Here is a 24743-nt window from a genome sequence, read left to right on the forward strand (position 1 = left end):
TGCTTCAATACAATAGACAATGGACCTTGTTTTGACCGGAAAGTTCACTAATGTGACCGTACCTGCAAAAATGAAACGCTATACAAAGGTCAGAAATGAACAAGGGCTTATGGGGGGATATAGGGCAGTACATCCTGTTGATTGTTTAAATCTGTTACCTTATATTTAACTTCTAGGCCTAGTGCTATATCTAGATAAGCTAATATATCAAATGTATTATAGCAGCATGTTTTTTGTCTTTCGATACATCATAAATTATTTACAGCTTACTATAATATGTGATGATTTGATTTTATAGATAACAGTAACTGAGTAGCTTTGTTTAATTAATTGATTCAGGGGTCAAGTGTTTGACGGATTAATTAGCCTACATAAGGTGTGATTTTCTATGCTTAACACTCTAAAAACGGCTGGGTTATTTTTTAACCCAAAATGTTGGGTTGAGTATGTTGGGTCATTTTGTTGGGTTATTTTATTTCTTTTTAAACACTTTTGGGTAGTTTCAATTTACCAGGTGTTGGGTTAAACCTGCTGGGTTGCGTCGCTGGGTTGTTTCAGGCCAGCGCTGGGTTATTTAACACGCCTTGAAGATGTTTAAATCGCTCCCCAACTGTCACTTTGGAAGAACAACGGGGCAAAGCCACGGCTTTCAACTGTTTTAAGGTAAGTTTATTTAATTTTTTCTTTAATAATTATTTTAAATTGGCAGAATTATAACTTTTTTTGCGCAAACAATACTGTTAAACGTCTAACAGTTACAGGCCAACATTATTTACGTTAAATGATGAACTGTTCGCCTCAAACGGCCAACCTACGTTACGTGACTCGAATAATCATGTTAAGATATCTGAGACGACATATTAATACAGTTTTTATTAAGTTTCAGACAGTGACGGATGGCTGAAATATGCGAATAACTGTGAAAATAGAGGAAAAAGTAGTTTCTGACACTGAAAAGCGAATTTGACATTTAAGTGAGTCAAATGAGTTCAAAAAGTGAATACGACATTCTGCTCTAATGTAAACGCATGCAGTTGTCCATATCGACATGTAAATCATACAAATTACGTGCAATATAGTCGGACCGCAGGTCTAAGAGAACCGACGATCCAGTTCAAATAAACCGGTTCAGTCTAACAAAGTGATTCCCGGAAAATAATCGACGTCTCAGGGCATTTCAAAGTGCGCGGATGCACAGCGAGTGTGGTAGGCCGCGTTAGTGAGGTGATTTTATGCTTTTGTGGTTTATAAAGTCTTTTTACATACAAGTTATAACTCAAAATGTTGTTTTTTCCTGTCAGAAAAGCACATGGATACATTTGTGAGAGAAAAACTCGTCGAGTGCAGCCTTATTGAGGCGTCTAACGGTAAGTTCATGTTTATTATACATTTTACATAATTGCTTGTCTGTTATAATCAACTAACGTTAACCCTCACGTAACTTAAACGCACATATATTTTTATTTCGTGCTATAGTTAAAGCTGCACTTAGTAACTTTGTGTTCAGAATATACATTATTTATGAGCGTAAACATCATAAACATACAGATCGTGTTTTTGACTTGTCCTTATCACTTTGGTACACCTATAAGTGTTTATATATGGACTGTTTTAAAGCTGCGGAGTAACCCAGTACCTGCGTGACTTGTCATAGAAATGTCTTTGAGCGCTTTCAGTGTGATCTCCCTTACTGTGCCAGCGACTGTCAGTGTTTGATAAAGCCAGGATATTAACATAAAACTGTGATTTATAATGACTGGAACATCCCATTGATTAGACAGTTTGAAAGCACAACTTTCAGCCAATCACTAGAGCATATTCTGCTTCTGAAGACCAACTCATAGGTGAATTTAACTCATAAACATGATGGACTCAATTTCATGATGAACTTCACACAGTTAATTGAACTGATTCACTGTTATTAAAACCATTTTTTTTTTTTTTTTTTACTTTATTTTAAAGGTTGGAACAAACATGGAATTCCTTAACCGAGCAGAGTCGACAAAACCCCATACAATTGTTGTGGCGATTTAAAAATGCCAGCAGATCTCTCAGGCATTGATCATAATCAATGGACAGGTAAGGATATTCTGGACAATTTTCAAAAGGAATTGCAAATTGTATATTTAATTGCAGTTTTCCACATGTGGACGCATACATTGTGACATAGTCCGAATGCAATTGAAAAGCCTTACACAGAAAGCTGTCAATTTGTGTCAAGCGTGGGACTATACTATGGGGCGTGTTTTTTATTGGGATATATTCTGTAGTTTTTACCCCAAATCTCTCACTGTTTGTACTCTGCTGCACATCAGCAAAACAACATTGCAGTTCTACTCCGATTTACCTATTTGCATCTTACCCTATATTTTATTCCTCAGGTGAAAAGTTTAATGGTGAATATTGACCAATAGTACCATGTGGCTCTAACAGTTAGCAGGCTATAGTAGCTGCATTTGGGGTAAAAATGACAGAATTATTTATTGTGTAAGGTGCAAAGAATATTAGGAGATCCGGGTTGCACTGTCTGTTCTTTAACACGCATCTCTGTTCTTTAACACGCATCTGTCTGTTCTTTAACACGCATCCTTTAGTAGTGCCTTAACCTCCATTGTTCAAAGCATTTTGGCACAATTGTCTTTGAGTGACATCACCTCCCAATACAAACACTCTCCATAGTATGGTCCCACCTCTGGCAAAATTGACAGTTTTCAATGTGAATCATTGGAAATTCAGATGCTAAAGTAATTGCGATTCCATTTGAGTTTTGACAGGTAACGTGCGACACAGTGAAAAAACAGACATGGTAATTACCTCATGTACTTGTTCTTATGTTGCATCTATGCTAACATTAGTCTGTTTCTCTCTTATTCTGAGGTCACCGTAGCCACCAGATCCAGTATGTATCCAGATCAGATGGTGGATCAGCACCTAGAAAGGACCTCTACTGCCCTGAAAGACAGTGGAGACCAGGACAACTAAAGCCCCAGATACAGATCCTCTGTAAAGACTCAGAGGACCACCAGGACAAGACCACAGGAAACAGATGATTCTTCTGCACAATCTGACTTTGCTGCAGCCTGGAATTGAACTACTGGTTTCGTCTGGTCAGAGGAGAACTGGCCCCCAACTGAGCCTGGTTTCTTCCAAGGTTTTTTCTCCATTCTGTCACCGATGGAGTTTCGGTTCCTTGGTTTTCCTAAGTTGGGGACCATTAAGATCAAGCGATATCATCGACTTGATCGCACAGAGGGACGATACATCACTGAATCAATGATGAACTGACTTTAACTGAAAACTGAGTGTTTACTGTTATCCCTTTACATTATTACACACTATTTTCCTTTTTAATATTGTAAAGCTGCTATGATGCAGTATTTGATCAATATGACAGGATTATTACTCATAATACATGGAAAATACAGCTGCAAAGGGACTTTGAAACTGAAACAGTAATTTTTGTTCTGTGTTTTTGAAACAGTGTTTTTATTCAATATTTGCAATTGTGTTTGGATTATGTCACAATGTGTCTTTATCTCATTTCCTTTTGAAAATTGTCCTTCCGTTGACAGGCTCTATAGCAGAGTACACTGCTCTCAGGTGTAGATCTTTGCTTCAGAGCTTAAGTGTTTGACAATAGTACACCCAAAAATGAAAATTGTCATTAATTATTCACCCTGGTCTGAAACCTCTCGAATTTCAATTTGTGTTCTGAAGATGAACGAAGGTCTTACAGGTTTGTAACGACATGAAGTTGAGTAATAAATGACAGAATTTTCATTTTTGGGTGAACTATATGTTGAACTACCCTAAGCAGTGCACATCTACCTACATATGAGTCTTTATATACTTGATATAAATTTAAGGACATCTTTAAATAATTTTACATTTAAATTTAAAGAATGTTAATTGTCAATGTCATTTCACTGTGTATTTAAATAGCTAAACATGTCAAAATGCAATAGTTAAACAGCTAGACAGGTCACTCAGAAATAATTTTCTTATTTATTGCAACTGTAATTCTGTGATTTTTATTTTATTTATTTATTTTGCATTTGCTGGAAACAAAAAAAAAAGGAAAAATTCCATATTGTTTGTCATTGGTACAAATTTTTGAATGTCAGATGGCATTAAAATTATTTTTTAACAGTCTAAATTACCTGTATTCTTCATTATTTATTAATCCATGATTGCTTTGTTAAGCAAAAGTAAAATTATGAGAATAACCCAGCAAGAATAACCCAGAATCATAAAAATGCAAACCCACAAATGGTAAAACTGACTCTAACTTGGGTTTTCTCAATAACCCAGCATGCTGGGTTAAAATGTGTAAACCAGCATGTTGGGTTACTTTAACCCAGCACGTGTTCTGTCCAATATTTACCCAGCGCTGGGTTGCCAATTGGGTTATTTTTAACCCAGCCATTTTTAGAGTGAAGAGTCTTAATTAAGGTTAAAAAAATACTGAAAATCATTTCTAGCAGGGGACAAATACAGCCTCTTATAACATTTCTGACAATGTATTGAGCACAGGCCAAGTGTTTTCTGTTTATCCACTGCACTTGCATATTTCTAGAAATCTCTGTCTCCCTCTATCCATGGGTTTACAACTTTTTCCAATTATGAGTTTACCAAACATTTCTGCAACCATTCATATACTGGTATTTCCTTTAGTAAATGCAAATCTAGTTTTACTTTATATTAATAACTTTATTGTAGCCTACTAAATTGGGTATTAAATAAATTGGTATAAAAAAATACGTTTAATATAATATAATAAATATATATATATATATATATATAGAGAGAGAGAGAGAGAGAGAGAGAGAGAGAGAGAGAGAGAGAGAGAGAGAGAGAGAGAGAGAGAGAGAGATGTCTGGCCGTAACTGGAGCGGTAACGGAACTGCTCTATTGTTCTCGTTAAATTCCTTTCCCCCGCGTCGCTCTCGCGCATGCCACTCTCCCGTCCTTTAGGAGAAGAGAGCGAGTGGCGGATGCGCGCGCCTTGCTGCCCCTTACGCATTGGCTGAACGGAGACCTGGTGTTTTTTTAGCTTATATTTTTAGCAGCGGAGGTCGGACTCGTATTGCATCGCGCGTGATAGAAAGTGCAGTTCATCTGCAGTGCTGCTGAGCGCTGGAGAACCGCAGTGTGTTGCGCTGTGAACGCTCGAGCTCAGCATACTGAACGAGTCCCCTATTACGGCGAAGGGTCTGAAGTAAACACGCAGGTCTGCTGTTCGAGGAGCGCTGGATATATCATCTAGGCTGTCTTGCTAAGACGGTTTTTTTTATTATTTGGTGGAAATGGCCAGTCCTGGAGACGACTCGGCTTCAAACGCCTATCTGGATCAAGCTGAATCTGCTGACGCTAGCCCAGAACCAGCGTTTCAGGAGGCTCAAAAATGGATCGAGGTGAGTTAACCAAACATGCTCATTAAGGTGGAAGTAAACATTATTTTTTTTTTATTTCGACACTCATATAAAGAGGTTGCCTTACGCTCTGAACATCTAATAAATATTGCACAGGTACCTGACGTAAGTGCGTAGCGTGTGGAACGGGTTTGGTTTCAACAGCGGGCAATGAAGCCCAGCAGCGCGGGGATCATGTGCGCGGGATTCGGGGACTGTAATCGGACTAGCGCGGCTTTGATGGCTCACCGATTTTTTTTTCTCTCACGTGACAGCCATCAGCCTTTTTAAATTAGCTGCTGGATTTTATACTGTAGGTCGCCTATCAATGGGATGCTTTTGCAAACAAATTATTATTAATTTGGAAGATGTGCAAGAGAAACAGAAGGATGTAGAAATAGTCTGCCAACAGGCACGCCTCCTTGAGGTGGAAGCCAAGAGACACGCCCCCTTGTCCTTCACAGACCACGCCCCTCATCACGGCAGCTCACAAGCTCGGTCAATCAGCTTGTTTTCACCTTACTGTCTATGGTTTTCGCCGAGCATTTGTGGCCTACACAGTATTTATTTGGCCTTGCTTTTTTTTTTTTTTTTTTTTTTTTAATTCACTGTAAAGTATAGCATGTGAATGTAGTCCATCCCCAGAGATATTACAGGTTTTAGGTCTTGGTATTAATATTGTGACCTATTTTACAAGTCGTGGATTGGATAGGGAGAATCCAAACGTCACTGATCTAGATTTGAGGTTGAGTCTTGTGCATTAGATGGGGCTTTCAGTATTTTAGATGCCATGGACCCCAGATGTCATCATTCTTGTGCGAGGGACCCACACTAATTTGATAATTTTTATGCACTTTTATATGGTACATGTTCTTGTGGTGCTAAGTTCTATGGCTTTTTCTTTTTTTGCTGAAAAAAATAGGAACCGCAGTATTTCCTTATAATTGTATCGTTCTACAAAATTTTTCATAGCGACCCACATATAGACACTATTTTCATATTGTTAGTTAATTCAGAATTTATGTGGTTTATAGTGATTTCATAAATCCCACCTAAATTATAGACCAGGTTGCCATGCCATAATTCATTCATGCACTTTTTCTGCATTACTGTTTGTCCATTCTGTCTTTCTGCCCATGTGTTTCTCTGGTATGCCAGTAACACAGGCAGGAGCTCATGCATTTTAGGACGATCAGTATAAATAGACAGGCTTAAATAGCCTAGCACCCTGCTGCTCGCAAATAGTTTTAACTAAATTGGCACAGAGAGAGACATGCTTCTTCTGTCTCCTGCTAAAAATGCTTTTTCCTTAGCGAGTCATTGAAAGAGCTAGAACATTACAGACCAAAGCATATGGCAGACTGAAGCATGAACAGCAGACTGCAGTACAAAGATACACGAAGCTCTCTTAAGACACATATAGATTGAGCTTCCCTATAATGGTCAGCTTAAAGAGGGTCAATGTCAATATGGAGAAGGCAAGGTGATGGACAATATAATATTGATATATAGGTCACATAATACAATGATGAAACAAGAAACACTTGTAGAAAATCACACTACCCAATATTTCACAAAAAAATCATGAAATTTACTAAACAAAACAATGATCAGTGAAACAAATAAGAATGTCCGATATATCAAACTTGAGAAAATAGTAGCGCTCCTAACAGGAAAAAATAGATCATTGTATTGCAGGTGCGTAGAGCCAGTAGGATACTTGAAAATAAACAGGAAAGTGGCTAACCACACACTGATCCACTCCAGACTGAAAACTGTTTTTTTTTATTCTATCAATTGCATCGTGCAAAAAGAGCAAAGTGAGAGTGAATTAAAAACAGATGGACGCAAGCAGACGTTTCAGCACATTTCTATCTTCATTGCTCACTTAACAAACAACATTCACCCTTTTTAAATAGGTCAGCATTTAATAACTATCAGCTGAATTCAGTTCTGTCAGGTGAATCTCAATTATCACAAGCAGAATTCCAAGAGAGTTTGATCATTGACATATATTAAGCAGAATATTACAACTTCAAAGAATAATCAAATATTACAAATACAACAAACACAGCAGGAGACAGAGAAGACGAATTTAAATAAACGTATGCATTTAGCAGACACTTTTATCCAAAGCGACTTCTAATTCAAGCTAACAATTTTCTCCTAACAAGATGAAGCAGTAACCACAACCATTTTTCCAAAAATCAAAAGAGTTCTAGTTTTCATTAATAACCTCTGGAAATAAAGATTTAAGTGATGTTTTGTAGACTTTTTCAGTCTTGAGTGGATCAGTGTGCGGTTAGCCACCATCCTGTTTATTTTCAAATTTGAAGGTAAAGAAAATGTAAGTTTGAAATACAAGCCAATGTAACCCTGTTTCATAGGGCTTTACTAAACTTTTATACCCTTTCCAACAAAATGTTTACATTGAATGACTCTAATGCCAAGCAGTTATAAAAGTAAATTGAATTATCTATCTATCTATCTATCTATCTATCTATCTATCTATCTATCTATCTATCTATCTATCTATCTATCTATCTATCTATCTATCTATCTATCTATCTATCACAAATAATTCATATAAGAAATGAGAACTGAATTATTATATATCTTTTTTCATGTTTAAAGTATTACAGTTTTTCTCAGTCGCCTTAGTACATTTCTCGAATCATCCTTGAGATTTGCAAAACAGTAAGTGCATTTCCCAAAACAACTCGTACAAATAGCAAAACACCATGGATTACCTGCAAAAGCCAGTCTCTTGCTCAAAATCCTTAGTTCATCTCTCAAAAATAAAGATCTGTGTCAATGATCATGTCAGTGCCATCAGAATGACAAGTCCTTGTGTCATAGTTTATGGATAAGACTAAGTCATGTTGTGAATATAACAGTGTACTCTGGAGGGATGTTCTGATGTAAACTGTGTCAACATTTTGGATGACAGTTACTGTATTGAACAGTATGCTATATGCTTATGTATGCCATATAATAATTTCAAAAGTACAAATTTACACATTACGGTATGTGGGATATTGATTGAAAGAGACTGGATAGAATTCCCAGTTACACTTTTACAGTACTAGTGGTCTGACCCAAAAATAAAAATAAATAAATCTTTACAATGCCATCGTGATATAGAAAAGGAAAAAGAAATATGGGCACAAAGATGAAAATAAGTCAATTTTCTGAATTTGTAACTCCTTTGTTGTCCTCTGTCTAAGCTTTCCAACTGAAGATCCATGAGATGAACCTTGAGAAATGGTTTATCATCTACATTCTCTTCATTAGTCAAGATTCACTTGCACAATTCATGCCAAATGTACAAAAAGTCTAATAATAATGTGTAAAAAAAAAAAAGTGCTTGGCAGTTTATGACAACTAGATTAACCATTTTGCATTTAATGACTTATACGATGGACTAGAGACTAGATGTTTTGAGGGGTAAGACTATTGCACAGAAAACTGTATAATAAATTTTGAGCGACATGACATTAGCAACTAATAATGTAGGAAATATGCAGATAAATGCACATAATCAATTGCATGAATGTACAAAAGCAATCACAACTTGTTCAAAAGAATGAGAAACTGGTTTATGATGTGTATAAATGACTAGATGATGTAGAGGTTGTACAAATAGTTTTGAGAATTTCATTTCTGATTTGAGAAATGCACCAAAGAGACTGAGAAAAACTGTATTATTATTATCATAGATGATAAAATGTTGTTTTTTTTGGGGGGGGGGGGTGTATTAGATGACATTTTACAACCTCTGCTTATCTCTACTTATTATTAGTATTTACCTTGACAAACAATCATGAAGGTTGTCAGTGTGTTCCTCTTATGTATGATCTCATTTCCTTTATTATTTTATTTTATTTTTTTGGGGTTGTATTATGTTACTTTGATTTGGTGTCTACATGTTTTTCTTTGTTAAAAAGAAAAAAGAAATGGGCCTAACCATATATCGGCCTGTAACTTGATGTCTGTATATTAGGATTGTTTTTAGACCGAGTATCATATGTCCAGTCTTTGTTTTGGTAGCACCTCTCATAGGGCTCATAGGTGTGTGCTGGATTGCTCATGTGACATTATACGGAAACTGTGTGAGGAAACACTCCCAGTGCACCTGTCGGTTAGAGACGGACAGCAGCAACCACATTGCATTACAGAAAATCCTTCTCTGCCTGGGCCTATCATATTTCAAGAGCCCTGGAGTTCCTCTCCCATTGACGATCGCGTTTCAGAGCACTTCTCTCTTTCTCTGCCCGTTTCTTTCCATCCTACTATTTGACCACCACTGTCATAGTCGCCTTGGAGAACATATGACATGTCCCGTTGATTGCACATCAACTTGTGCTCCTCTTTGAGTGCATTTAGAGCGTCTATCTGGGAAAATCAAGAGTATGAGGTCAAGTGTATTTGTGTGTGTGTGTGTGTGTGTTAAGAGCTGGTATATTTGAGTACAGATGGCTCCATTTGGTCATATGACCTGATAAAGCCAGCTGTCACAGCTGTGCAGTCACATACATACGGATTAAATGATACAGCTCACAGTGACAGAGATTTGGGAGGTAGACACAGGCTCTCTACCCAATTCACTTTAATTTTATACAGTCATTTAAGAACACAGGGACTCAAATCACAGACTAAATATGTGCTCTCCATTATGCCATTGGCTATGGTTTGCTTTCAAGTATTCAGGGTGACCACAAAGACACAGATTAAGCCAAATGACCTTCAGTCCAACTGTTTCTGTGACTAAGATTCAATTCAATTCAATTCAAGTTTATTTGTATAGCGCTTTTTACAAAACAAATCGTTACAAAGCAACTTTACAGAAAATTATGTTTCTACAATATTTAGTAGTAGCTAGTAGTTTGTGCACATTTGACAGGATTTTAGAAAAACTAAAAAATAATAATAATACAAGACGTAGTCAGCTAGACGATGAACTATCAATATTATTAATTAAGTTATTATATGATTCAGTCACACATTTAGGAATAATTGTTAGTTCTGTTTGTTCATTCAGGGTTAGCATCATCTGAGGTCCTCTGATGGTCAGCATCATCTCTTCTCAGGTGTTCTGGATCCAGACTGGAGCTTGTGTAAATCCTAGTTACCACGGGATGTGAATCCCGTGGCAAAACATAGAACACATAGAAACAAAATACAGACATCATTAGCATAGCTGCTGATCCAACAAAGTAAAATTAGTTTAACCCAAGCTAATGAATAAAAATGCACCTTTGATCAGATGCAACTACAATCACAATTAAAAAGATACATTATTCGAATGCTTGGCGAAAGAGATGTGTTTTTAATCTAGATTTAAACAAAGAGAGTGTGTCTGAACCCCGAACATTATCAGGAAGGCTATTCCAGAGTTTGGGAGCCAAATGTGAGAAGGCTCTACCTCCTTTAGTGGACTTTGCTATCCTAGGAACTACCAAAAGTCCAGCGTTTTGTGACCTTAGGGTGCGTGATGGGTTGTAACGTGGTAGAAGGCTAGTTAGGTACGCTGGAGCTAAACCATTTAGGGCCTTATAAGTAAGTAATGATAATTTGTAACTGATGCGGAACTTAATAGGTAGCCAGTGCAGAGACTGTAAAATTGGGGTAATATGATCATATTTTCTTGACCTCGTAAGGACTCTCGCTGCTGCATTTTGGACGACCTGTAGCTTGTTTATTGAAGAAGCAGGACAACCACCTAGAAGTGCATTACAATAGTCCAGTCTAGAGGTCATGAATGCATGAACTAGCTTTTCTGCATCAGAAACAGATAACATGTTTCGTAGCTTGGCAATGTTTCTAAGATGGAAGAATGCAATTTTTGTAACATTGGAAATATGATTTTCAAAAGACAAATTGCTGTCTAATATAACACCCAGATTTCTGACTGTAGAGGAAGTAACAGTACATCCGTCTAGTTGCAGATTGTAATCTACAAGATTCTGTGTAGTGTTTTTTGGTCCAATAATTAATATCTCCGTCTTATCCGAATTTAATTGGAGAAAATTCTTTGTCATCCAATCTTTTACATTTTTAACACAATCTGTTAGCTTAGATAATTGGGAAGTTTCATCTGGTCTCGTTGATATATATAGCTGAGTATCATCAGCATAACAGTGGAAGCTAATTCCGTATTTTCTAATAATATTACCAAGGGGCAACATGTATATTGAAAATAGAAGGGGACCTAGGACGGATCCTTGTGGCACTCCATATTTTACTGATGATAAATGAGATGACTCCCCATTTAAGTAAACAAAATGGTAGCGATCGGACAGGTAGGATCTAAACCATCTTAGAGCCTGCCCTTGAATACCTGTATAGTTTTGTAATCGATCTATGAGTATGTTATGATCTATGGTGTCGAACGCAGCACTAAGATCAAGTAAGACTAGAAATGAGATGCAGCCTTGGTCTGACGCAAGGAGCAGGTCATTTGTAATTTTAACAAGTGCAGTTTCTGTGCTATGGTGGGGCCTAAAACCTGACTGAAATTCTTCATACAGATCATTTTTATGCAGGAAGGTGCTCAATTGAGCAGACACAACTTTTTCTAAAATTTTAGACATAAATGGAAGATTTGAAATAGGCCTATAATTTGCCAGTACACTAGGATCTAGTTTTGGTTTCTTAATAAGAGGCTTGATAACCGCCAGCTTGAATGGTTTTGGGACGTGTCCTAAAGATAACGACGAGTTTATGATATTGAGAAGCGGTTCTTCGGCTACAGGTAACAGCTCTTTCAGTAATTTAGTGGGTACAGGATCTAATAAACATGTTGTTGGTTTAGATACAGTGATAAGTTTATTTAGCTCCTCCTGTCCTATGGTTGTAAAGCACTGCAGTTTATGTTTGGGTGCGATGGATGAAACTGAAGTGTTAGATGCTGTAGAATCTACATTCGCTATTGTATTTCTAATGTTATCTATTTTATCAGTGAAGAAATTCATAAAGTCATTACTATTTAACGTTGGTGGAATATTTGAATCAGGTGGCGTCTGGTAATTTGTTAACTTAGCCACTGTGTTAAATAAAAACCTTGGATTGTTTTGGTTATTTTCTATGAGTTTGTGTATATGCTCTGCCCTAGCAGTTTTTAGAGCCTGTCTATAGCTGGACATACTGTTTTTCCATGCAATTCTAAAAACTTCTAAGTTAGTTTTTCTCCATTTGCGTTCAAGACTACGAGTTACTTTCTTGAGAGAGTGAGTATTACTGTTATACCATGGTACAGTACGTTTTTCTCTAACTTTTTTCAATTTGATTGGGGCAACAGCTTCTAATGTATTAGAGAAAATAGTGCCCATGTTGTCAGTAATTTTGTCTAATTCATGTGTATTTTTGGGTACAAATAGCAGTTGAGATAGATCAGGCAGGTTATTTGCGAATCTGTCTTTGGTGGCTGGAACAATAGTTCTGCCCAGACGGTAACGCTGCGACATATAGTTAATATCAGTTATACGCAGCATGCACGATACGAGGAAATGGTCTGTAATATCATCACTTTGAGGTACAACATCTATAGCAGTAAGATCGATGCCATGCGATATAATTAAATCTAGTGTATGATTAAAACGATGAGTGGGCCCGGTGACATTTTGCTTGACTCCAAAGGAGTTTATTAGGTCAGTAAACGCAAGTCCTAATGTATCATTTGTATTATCAACGTGAATATTAAAATCTCCCATGATTAGCGCCTTATCAACTGTAACTAGAAGGTCTGAGAGGAAATCTGCAAATTCTTTTAGGAATTCTGTATACGGCCCTGGTGGTCTATACACAGTAGCCAGAGCAAGAGATACATTAGATTTCTTTTGCATGTCTGACAGAGTAACATTTAGCATTAGTATTTCAAAAGAGTTAAACCTGTATCCTGTTTTCTGGGTAACATTGAGAATATCACTATATATTGTTGCAACACCCCCGCCACGACCAGTCTGACGGGGCTCATGCTTATAACAGTAGTTTGGTGGAGTAGACTCATTTAGACCAAAATAATCATTTGGTTTTAGCCAGGTTTCAGTCAAGCAGAGTAAATCAAAACTATTATCTGTGATCATTTCATTTACAATAACTGCTTTTGGTGTGAGTGATCTAATATTTATGAGCCCAAACTTTAAAAATTGTTTTTGTTCATTTACTTTACATTTTTCTGGTTTAATTACGATAAGATTTTTTCTAGATCCTACATTATATTTATATTTATATTTTGACCTCACTATTCTGGGAACAGACACAGTCTTAATAGGTTTTACAGCACAAGTACTTTTATCATTTAAGCGGGTGGAACAAAACTCATCATAATGGTTATTTGAGAATTGACTTACTAGTCACATGGAGCGAAGTGTCCTGGAGATGTTGTCAGAGAGAAGCTCCGCTCCGACTCGACTGGGGTGTAATCCATCAGCGCGAAACAGTCTAGGACGCTCCCAGAAAAGATTCCAGTTATTAACAAATAGCAGTTTCTGTTCTTTACACCATGACAACAACCATTCATTTAAATGAATGAAGATTGAATGAAGATGAAATGAAGATCCAGTCCAGTCTACTGTCAAAGACCTAGAGCTGTTCAGCATCAGTTCTGTGTTCCATACAGCACTATTAGCAAAATAAATCATGTCTCTTTTCATAAAGGAACTGTTCTGCCTAAAGAAGATGGCATTACTTTTATAGTTACAGGGCTCCAGACAAAAATATATGAGGGCGCCTTGGGCTCCTAAGTGATTAATTTGGTGGACAAAGCTTCGAATTTATTAATAGAAGTGGTTTCTTTTGAAGTGCTTTAGTTTTTTTAATGAATAGCTTCTGCTTTGTGCGGTGATGAAGAGATATTTTAATGTAAACATTACTTTTCCAAAAGTTTTGGGTCCATATTATTTTTTAATAATTCAGTGCCTTTATTCAGCAAGTACATGAATCAAAAGTGACAGTCAGATTGTTCTATTTTTTTCTTCTATTCATCAAAGAATCCTGAGGGGAAAAAACACTATGTCAGACTAATATTAAGCAACTGTTTTCAAGACAAGACGAGACAAGAAATGTTTCTTGAGCTTTAAATTAGCATATTAGAATGATTTCTGAAGGATCAAGTGGCCCTGAAGACTGGAGGAATTGCTGCTTAAAAATGACAAGGTCTAAAACACAGTGTGTTATTTTAATTTGTAAGCATATTTCACATTATTTCAGTTTTTGCTGTATTTTTCGTAAAATAAATGCAGCCTTGGTGGCAGGAGAGACTTTTTTTTAAATACACTACAACCTGAACTTTTAAACGGTAGCATACAAAAATTCAACCCAAATCATAAATCATAGTAATGGTTTCCAGTTCATTCAGAAAAAAACTGAAAAGTGATTTGTGGTTCAGAGAGGGAGTCAGTTGTAAATTCAGTAATTGTTTTAAACAATTCGCTGACTCAATCTGATTTAAACCGCTAGCGAGTGTAAAAAAAAATAAAAAAAATTTTTTACACTGTAAAAGTACTTCAGTCTAAAGTACAGTCTAAGTACTTCAAGTCTAAACTGACTCATAAGAGTAATTTGTTTGTGAATCCGACATCACAGCACAAGCTGTTTATTATTGTGTTTTGTGTGTACATGATATCTGACAAAACCAGGATATATTTTTAATTATTGACACACATTTAAAAATTTGGACACATTTACAACCATTTTAGCCTTAACTCGGGTACAGTTTTTTGAGTATGTTGTGAACTTGTAAAAAGTGTTACCTCAAAAAGTGATTGTTTGTAGTTTATTTAAACACATTAATCCAGCGCTCTCATCTTATACAGCACAATAGTTCATGTTGTGTAAATGAGTCTTGCAGCTTATGTAAAGAGATGCAATTCTTTCCAGCTTCACCACCCACCCTTGAGAGCACACGCAATCCTGATGCATTTAGCAATCATTTAAATGCAGTGCTATATAACTGCTTGGAATAGGTTTTCCTGTGCCGCGTTTCCACCGCAGGAACTTTACCCAGGAACTAGGGACTTTGGCCTGGTACTCGGTGTGTTTCCACCGCAGGAACCAGGAACTAAATAAAGTTCAAGGTAAAAAAAAAAATGCCCCTCAGAAAGTCCCTGCTGGCGAGGTGGTGCTTTTTCAAAGTTCCGGAGCTTTCGGGGGCGGGACTTGGACGCTAAACATCCTGATTGGTTGAGTTCACGCAGCATTGGTTGAGTTCAACCACCATTTACTCGGATCAACATTTTCAAAATATTACTGTTATTGTGTCATGAAATGTAATTTTGAAAGTATTTCAGGCGAGAATGTAGTCAAATCTGTGGTTAATTTATAAAGACAGCGCCTATTTAAAAATGTTTTCGCCGATCTCTGAGACGGTGAGCTCCACGCGATCAGTGAGAGCTCAATCCTCATGTATCCGCAGAGAGCAGCTTCACCTCGGCTAGACCTTCTGATGTGTGCCGCTGGTTCTGATGTCTCTTTAGTGGTTAAACCTAAAATATAATTTGTTTTGGGTAAATCTAACAGGTTATCTTTGAAAGTCTGAACTACTGAGGATGCACGTCCAAAATCAGCATACTTTGTATTGAGAAACGCGCGCAGACCTACGTCACCAGTCTATTTGCCTAATCTTCCCGGTACTTTACATCGCGGTGGAAACGCAGAAAGCAGCAGGTCTCGGGTGAAAAAAGTTCCTAGGAAAAAAAGTTCTTGGTACAAATGTTCCGGGTAATTTCGGTGGAAACGCGCCACTGGTCAAGGAATTATCTCCAAGAGTCCATAGAACGTTTAGCATAACTCCCATAATTCAATGCTGCAATTTATATGGAGAGAAGGAGAGAGATACAGTAGAAATATTATGCTAATCCAAATTCCGGCAACAGACAGTGTGTGTGGCTGTCTGTTTTGTGTGTGGTAGTTTTTGACCTCTGACCTCAGAAATTCCAAATGCAAATGCATTTTTTCTGTAAGGGTGGCTGATTTAGTCAGCAGTCGTATTGGCCGAGGCCTTTGTTTATGCGCTGAAATATTCAGTTGTGTATGGGAAACACTAAAGGCCAAATAAAACAAAACTGAGCTACCCAACAAAACCATGCAGCACAAATATAATGTCTGTGGATTATGGACAATGTGGCACAAGCCATTGTAATATGGCTTTGTTTTCCAAGTTGAACAGCGCTGCGTGAATCAGAGTCATGCACAGCTCAATCCATTGGAATCTGACACAGAATTCTCTGTTTGAGACCTCAGTGTGAACCCCAAATTTTGCTTTAACAATGTTAAACATTGTAAACAAGGACAGCAGGAGAAAGTGGTGCCATGCACAGACATAAAGGCTTTTCAATCCACATATTTACTGCAGTAACACAAACTGTACTTGTGGCTTTGTTTGCCTTTCTTCAATAAATATGTACTTTACATACATACTTTAACCTGTTAACTGTCACTCACATTTTTGAACATAGACTTGAAAATGTGTGATCCAAACCTACATTTTGATGTACCATTTTCATGGTAATGCAATGTTTGATTTTAAAATGGGTTTCAAAGGATGAATTTAGATTTTAGAGGATTTCTAAAGAGGGACTGTGAAAAAGGCAACAAAAATGGGATGGGGTGACAGTTAACAGGTTAATAAAGTAATAAAAATAATTACATTATTTATAATTATATTTTAAATAGAGTAACTTGTAATCTGTAACCTACTACATTTCCAAAGAACCTTCCCAACACTGCTGATAACTATTAGTCCCACGATCAAATATTTTTGCTGCATTTTCAAGCACTTCAGAAAGTCTTAAGGAGGCGTTACCTCCTAGTGTCTAAGCAACCAATAAGCACAGTGATTATTAACATGTGAATGAACTCACAAACAGTGAGAGATTGGCTGACAAAGAAAAACAGCCGCGCACACACACATACTTCTGACATCTCGGGGGAATATTATTATTCTCTTAGAATTAGGTGGAGCAGTAGAAAATATCTTACACAGAAAGTATTCCCGATGGGTGCTATAAATCAGCAACTGTTAAACGTTCTTGGCCCACATCTCAAATAAGATGTTTTGTCTTTTCTAAAGCCATGCAATATGCTATCAGATAATTTATTATGTTTTAAGAAATAAATTGTAATATATACACTGATACATGAATCCTTATCGTTCTTTCAGACATTTATAAACAACAGAACGTGAACACTAATGATAGTAGATATAAAAAGGGTTGAAAGTGATAATGCATCCAGCTTGCACGAGAATAAAATATAATGTTCTGAGCTGTATCCTGTCACTGTTACAAAATTGTTCTTTTGCTAACCTTAATTTGTGCCAAGTAATATGTTACGTAGTTGTTACAGTTATTGCTCCTGCAATAAAACCGTGGTAACTTGGTATTCACCACAACTGGCATCAAAAATCCTCTGGAGGGGTTTTACAGACTTAGAATAAATGTAATGTTTTTTTTTATGTAGACCTGGAAACAATTGGAGTAAGTGTGGTATTTTGGTAGAAACTGTGGTTACCATGTGGTTGCTTTATAAAAAAAATTATTCTGACTGAACGGTCCCAACACATACTTTTGTGAATAATTATTCCTACAGAACATCATAAATTCAGGGATGAATGTGAAACCATGAGTTTTCTCTTATTTAAGATAGCATTGTGCTTTCCTGTGCGTGCTCGGTGCCTCTGCCCCGTCCCACACACACACATGTCATTTGCCTGGTTATTTTAAAAAGCTCCAGTCACCCACATTCTGTCCATCTAAATTTAGGTCCCCTACAGCTGTTCATTTCTTTTTAGTGTGTGTGTGTGTGTGTACATCCTTGTGTAAATGCATGTCCTGACACCGACAACCTTGTCTAACTTTACACACTTCCAGTTCCATGTTTTTGTCCTTCCTCTAGACAGTGATCAATGCTTACAAGGTTTTTTTTTTTTTTTTTTTTTTTTTTTTTGGAGCACTAATAATTTTAGCATATTAAAAAAAAAATGTTCTTGATACATTCCTGTCATTTTCTTTTATTTACGGCAGGTGTTGTTGAAGAATATTCACCCAGAAATGAAATGTACTAACATTTAGGCTATCCAAGATCTAGATGAGTTTGTTTCTTCACTTGCTGTCAAATGGATCTTCTGCAGTGATTTGAATATTGACAGAACAGCAGACAGTAAAGATACTTTAGGTTTGGATTATTGTGGTGTTTTTATTAGCTGTTTGGATGTCATTCTGACGGCACCCATTCACTGCAGAGGATCCATTTGTGAGTAACGTCTGTGAAGTAAATTTCTCTGTTCTGATGAAGAAAAACTCATCTACATCTCGGATGGACTGAGGGTGAGTAAATATTTAGCTCATTAAAATTTTGGGATGAATTACTCCTTCAAGTGTGCATTAATAAGATGGTGAATTAACTAATTCTACTTATTATGACTTTATGAGTTAATTGACTGAATGGTGGATGGTCACCGAAGATTACTGTTCTACGGATTCATGACCCTATTAATATTGATTAATTATGCATTCTAAGTGACATACAGTTTGTTGGAAAGCATAAAAAGGAGTCAATTGCAGTATAGAAGGTAATCAGCATATAAAGTATGAAACATTGGTGGTTTTATAGAATTATATAAAAGTTTTGATCAGTATTTTGCACACTGGAACACAATCATTTTTACTCACAAATTTTGATAAGATTCAAGTTCATTAAGCAAATGGATAGAAGAGCATAACCTGTTTAAATACACCTTTGCACATGTATTATCCGTTTTTTACAGCTTTTAATTTTCCTGTAGTGGTGAGAGAGAGAGCTTTTAAACCTGTGTGTGTCTTTGTCTGGACGGATGATCTGGAGTTGTCTATTTCCAACGGCCCTAGTCAGGTGGCCTATTTTCAGATGTATTTTAAGACTTGCATCCTGAGAGACATCATCTGTTTCTGCCTCAGTGAGAGAAGCCCTGCTTTCTGCTGCTAAGGCTGTTGCTTAGGCGATTATAAGCAGAAATAGCACCAAAATACTGCTATTTTTGTCTGTCTTTAATGTTGATGTCATGGGGCAAATTGTCAAACATGGTGTTTTTAAGTGGCACTAAGGTCAGTGTCACCCTATAGAGTGCATTAGTTCAAATACCAAAATTCAGAATCTTTTATTTTGAAAGTTGTGATTAAGTTAATGGTTCAGAAACATTTTTTTTTTTTAATTCTAAAAGCCAAGTATCATAAAAAAGGCAGTTTTTTCCACTACACAATCAAATGCATTCAGAGGCTAAAGCTAGTGTATGAAGTCAATTAAGTAAAATAGTTTTTGTTCAGTATACTGTACATCATTTGGTATAGTACAATAGTTTGTTAGTTTGGAATACTCCTATTTCTATTTCAGTGAGATTTACATCGAAAGCATTGTAATATGTGAGTGTGACGGACTAACAATAAGCAAGATTTCAGCTATAAGTGAGATATCGTTTACCAAACTCTAAATGCTTTGAGTCAGCTAATGGGAGGCTGCCTGGAGCAACTCACTGTTTTCTTGGCTCCAGTGCATGGCATCTTGGCCAGTGATGGGAATAACGGCGTTATAAATAACGGCGTTACTAACGCCATTACTTTTTCCAGTAACGAGTAATCTAATTGATTACTCTTCTCATCTTAATAACGCCGTTACTGTTACTGCCAAAAAATGCGGCGCGTTACTATAACTGATGATGAAGCTGTTTTTTTTTTTTTCATCAGACCAACTAGATCTCTGAGCGAGAGGCAAATACTTTTTTTTACTGTTCTTCCTTGGTTAGTGGGCAGAGCACGAGACAAGCGCATAAATGCTGACGATTGGCTGAGGTAGAGTAAAATTTCATTGTAAGCCAATCAGAGGTAGAGTTGGGCGGGTTTTCGAAAGCACGCATAGTAGTGTTGGGAATTCGGCTCTTTTGACTCAGCTCACTGAAAAGAGCCGGCTCTTTGGCTCACAAACGGCTCTTTAAATGACTTTGACTATAATATTTCAATTTTTATTACATAATTATTTAATTTCTATAGGCTAAATTTGAAAAAATAGAGTTGGCTCTTCAGATATGCGAGCCAGCTCCCGAAGTTCAACTAAAAAAGCGTCGGCTCATTCGCGAATCGCGAACGACTCATCAAAAGCTCATTCGCGAACGAGTCGATCCATCATCACTAACGCTCATTCGCGAACGACCCATCATCGGACAGGACAGGACACACAACGAACAACACAAGCCAGTCAGTCAACGAGAGACAGGTATGGCGACGAGCCCAAATAATCCAAAAGTAGCCTTCTCTAAATAGAAGTATATACATTACTTTTTCCTTCAAGAAATTAAAGAAACAATAAAAGGAAATATCAAAAGTTCCCAAAAATCTATCGTGTTATTTGCATTGATCCACTATATAAACATAATATCTACATACATGCCATTTGATTGGAGGCTAGTCTCACTTTGTCCCACAGCAACTTTTTTTTTTAGATGTGTGTACAATGTTTCATGTTTATGTTAATAATGTATTGTATTAAGTGTCCATTTCATTATAATATTCAGATTTATCATAAATAATTGAACATGCACATGTATTTTAAGTTCCTTTAAAGAGGGGTAGAGGTGGGGTCACGTTTGAGCATTTAAAATTTAATTTTACTTGAAAGTAACGCAATAGTTACTTTCTTAAGTAACTAGTTACTTTAAAAATTTGTAACTGAGTTACTAATTTAGTTACTTTTTGGAAGAAGTAACTAGTAACTGTAACTAATTACTTTTTAAAAGTAACTTGCCCAACACTGATCTTGGCATTATGGTGAAATGTAGCCTCTTACACAACTGCACTGTAGGGGAGCTGCTCCTGGGGGATGTTGACTGGACTGTCACCAGCAGGTGTAAGTGTGTGTGTGTGTGTGTGTGTGTGAGCTTGGCGTCAAGGTAATGGAACTGCCTGTGTGCCACCACAAGCCTTTTTAGTTCTTCCTAAAAATGTTGCCATCAGTCAGCTCTTTATCTATCCATCTCTCTCTCTATTCATACACTGCGGCCCTGTTTGAATGAATTAGACCTGGCTTTTACACTATTAAGAGCAGTTTCAAATGAATGTTTGCCAGCTTACCTGTAATTTGTGTGTGTGTGTGTGTTTGTGTGTACTTGTATAATGAAGAGAGTGTAAAGACATAAGGCGGAGGGAGAGCGAGTCTGTCTGACAGTTAAAGACAGCTGCAGTGGATTTCTGGAATAACTGTGTGTGATTCTGAGTGAGAGAATGTGTCTGCATTCGTGGAAATCAGTATGTGTAGCTGTGTCCTATTCCCCAGTGGACTATATTTGCAATACCAGCACTATTTTTTAGATGACAAAGCTCCAGTCTTAATATGTGCCGATTTGATGCTCAAGAAACATTTCTTATTATCTCAGTTGAAAATAGTTAAAAGCATAGTTTTTTTTTTTTTTTAAGATTCTTTGATGAATAGAAAAATAATATTTTAAATATAAATCTCTGGTCACTTTTTAAATGTATTTCATGTCACTTTTGAACATTTTAATGCATCTATGCTGAACAAAGGTATCAACGGTTGTGCGTTATTCTTTGCATAGAACGTGAGTGCTTCAGAGCATTATTCTGTGTTGAATTCAGTTGCTTTTCTTCATGCACTCTTTCCCTATGTAGTGAGCAGTACGACATTCACTGACACAGTATGTGTGGTAGGCAATTCAGAGAACCATATTTCAGTGTAAGTGGCATTAGCCTTTAGCATAGTTAGCAACTGCTTAACGGCTTAATTTTTATACTTTTTCTTTTTAAATGCAAATGCCATTTTGTGCATATTTCACTTTCTTGTGACCATTTTCCCACTCGTACTGACCTTTAGAATGAAATGGATGCTGTTGTTCTTTCCCACATGAAGTGAGCAACAGTACACATAGAAGGTGACATTATCATTTTAACTCCTCCACATGCTTAAATAACAGCCTCTTTGCAAAGCAAAAGAATCTGTGCTGAAATGTGCTGATGCAACATCATCTTGGTTTTAAACAAGCCATGATGTAATGTGCAACACGTTATTAGAGAAGAGAGAGAGAAATGAAAAGAAAGATGTAAAGAGTGATGAATCTGGTTAGCAGGCATTGGGTAATTTAGAAGACAAATTCATGTTAAAGGAGTAGTTATATGAAAATGTATTCACCCTCAGGCCATCTAAGATCTAGATAAATCTGTTTCTTCATTGGAACGGATTTGGAAAAAGTTAAAATAAAATCCTTTGCTCACCAATGAATCCTCTGCAGTGAATGGGTGCCGTCAGAATCCGAGTCCAAACAGCTGATAAAAACATCACAATAACCCACATGTAATCCACACGACTCCAGTCCACCAATTGATATCTTGCGAAGTGAAAAGCTGCATGTTTGTAATAAATCCATTGAGACATTTTTAACTTCAAACTGTTACTTCTAGCTAGTCGAATAAATCGGTAATATTGCTTTCTTAAGTGAAGATTATGTCTAATCTGAATCAGGGGAGAAAGGTGCACAGATCAGGCACCGTTTACATTCAGAAACAGTCCAAAACTGTTATACGTTGAATTTGTTGATTACAAAAACACAGTTTTTCCACAAGATGTTTATTGATGTGGATTATTGTGGTGTTTTTTTCATCAGCTGATTTTACTTTCGTTCTGTCAGCACCTTGGAGAGCAAGTGACATAATGCTACATTTCTCTAAATACTTTTAGATTAAGAATGAAACTCATCTACAGCTTGGATTGCCTGAGGGTGAGTACATGTTTTTTTTTTTTTTTTTTTTTGAGACACTGTGGCTTCCTTTCTCAGCTGCAGTTGAAGGACAATGGACAATGAGTGACCTCATACGGATGTACAGGTCAGCTGTTTCCTGCTCTGAGAGAAACTGTGTAAAGGTTCAGGAGGTAACAGGTTTATGGGTAATATTATGTGTATAATTGCAGGTTTTGTCTTCCAAAGTGCTTTGTATTATTGAAAATAATCTTTTATTAATCTCAAAAACTTGGTCATGTTCTTGGCCGCTTGGCAGTAGAGAGTAAATGAATGTTGTTTCTTTCTCTCTTTTACACACATGCATGGTATGTGTGAATGTGTTAAGTAAGGACAGGTTATGTAACACTAGTTTAGTAGTTTACACGTGCACATTAAATGCACACAACTCTCACACACACAGAATACATTCATACATATATATTTATATACTCTAAACCATCCCCACATATGTTTTGCCTTTAGAATGTGTTGAGTATGACTCTAATAACTACCAGATTTGTGTATAAAAGAAATGTCTTCTTTTTTTTTTTTTTTTTTTTACTTCGAGCATTAGATGTGTGAACATACATATTATAAAAAGGAAATATCAGATTAATACATGTAGCATAAGCTTTGAGGCCTCCCTAAAGAAATATAAAGCATCTGTTGGACAAATAATACTGAAAAATGATAGAGTTAGGACACATTGGGTGCAGTCAGACTGCTCCAGTCACATTAGCACTCTCTTATCTGTCCATTAAAACATTCTCAGTCACTTTTTACTGATGATCTCTTCTGTTTGTTGACAGGCCGTGACAGGAAGAAGTTTCGGCGACAAGGATTTTAGAAGCGGGCTGGAGAACGGCATTTTGCTCTGCGAGTGAGTTTTACATACATAAGAATCAGAAATTATGATCTCTCGCTTAAAAATATTCAGATTAAATGCAGATGCTACTAATTCACAATTATGTTTACAAAATACATTAAAACTGGTTTGCATTAGCATCACTTACATCAAGTAATATGTATGTTACAGAGGACAAATAAAAATACAGAAATATGGAGAAAACCACCTTATTATGATCACTAGACTACTGTTCAAATGTTTGGGATCCATTTATTCAAAAATTATATATATATATATATATATATATATATATATATATATATATATATATATATATATATATATATATATATATACAGTCATGTGTAAAAGTGAGGACACTCTCTTGAATTCCATGGTTTTACGTATTGGGATATAATAATAAAATATATGGTCTTACAATTTGGAAAATAAAACCTCAGATGAACAGCCACACATGACATATTGCTTAACAAAGATAAAGCCAAAATGGAAAAACTATTTTTAGTTTGTTGTTATTAATTAAGAGCAGTTTGCTGGTCTGGAGCCTTCAGGTGTGTGTTCACACAATGCCAAGGAGTAAAGACATCAGCAATAATCTGAAAGAAGCAATTGTTGCTGCCATCATTCTGGGAAGAGTAACACGGCCATTTCTAACAATTTGAAGTCCATCATCATTCTGCAGTGAGGAAGATTACTCACCAGTGGAAGA

General features: G+C 36.5%; 1 protein-coding gene and 1 long non-coding RNA gene across 7 annotated transcripts in view; both read left to right on the top strand.

Annotated features, from left to right (window-relative positions):
- The first annotated feature begins 1077 nt into the window (after nt 1-1077).
- LOC113044769 (uncharacterized) lies at nt 1078-2931 on the top strand. The gene is made up of 3 exons (XR_003275913.1): nt 1078-1367; nt 1963-2079; nt 2878-2931. It is a non-coding gene; the product is annotated as an uncharacterized LOC113044769 (long non-coding RNA).
- Nucleotides 2932-4896: 1965 nt separating this feature from the next.
- Nucleotides 4897-24743, top strand: part of limch1a (LIM and calponin homology domains 1a) — a 50431-nt gene continuing 30584 nt past the window's right edge. For 2 of the 6 annotated variants that reach the window (XM_026203919.1, XM_026203921.1), the window contains exons 1-2: nt 4898-5414; nt 23976-24046. In XM_026203919.1, the coding sequence (XP_026059704.1) occupies nt 5307-5414; nt 23976-24046 (179 nt within the window). In that variant the 5' untranslated portion in view covers nt 4898-5306. Of the gene's footprint in view, nt 5415-23975; nt 24047-24743 lie in introns of all 6 variants that reach the window. The other 4 variants (XM_026203920.1, XM_026203923.1, XM_026203924.1 and 1 more) reach the window with 4 other exon arrangements.

Source organism: Carassius auratus, chromosome 26 (assembly GCF_003368295.1).
Source record: "Carassius auratus strain Wakin chromosome 26, ASM336829v1, whole genome shotgun sequence".
Lineage (NCBI taxonomy): Eukaryota > Metazoa > Chordata > Actinopteri > Cypriniformes > Cyprinidae > Carassius > Carassius auratus.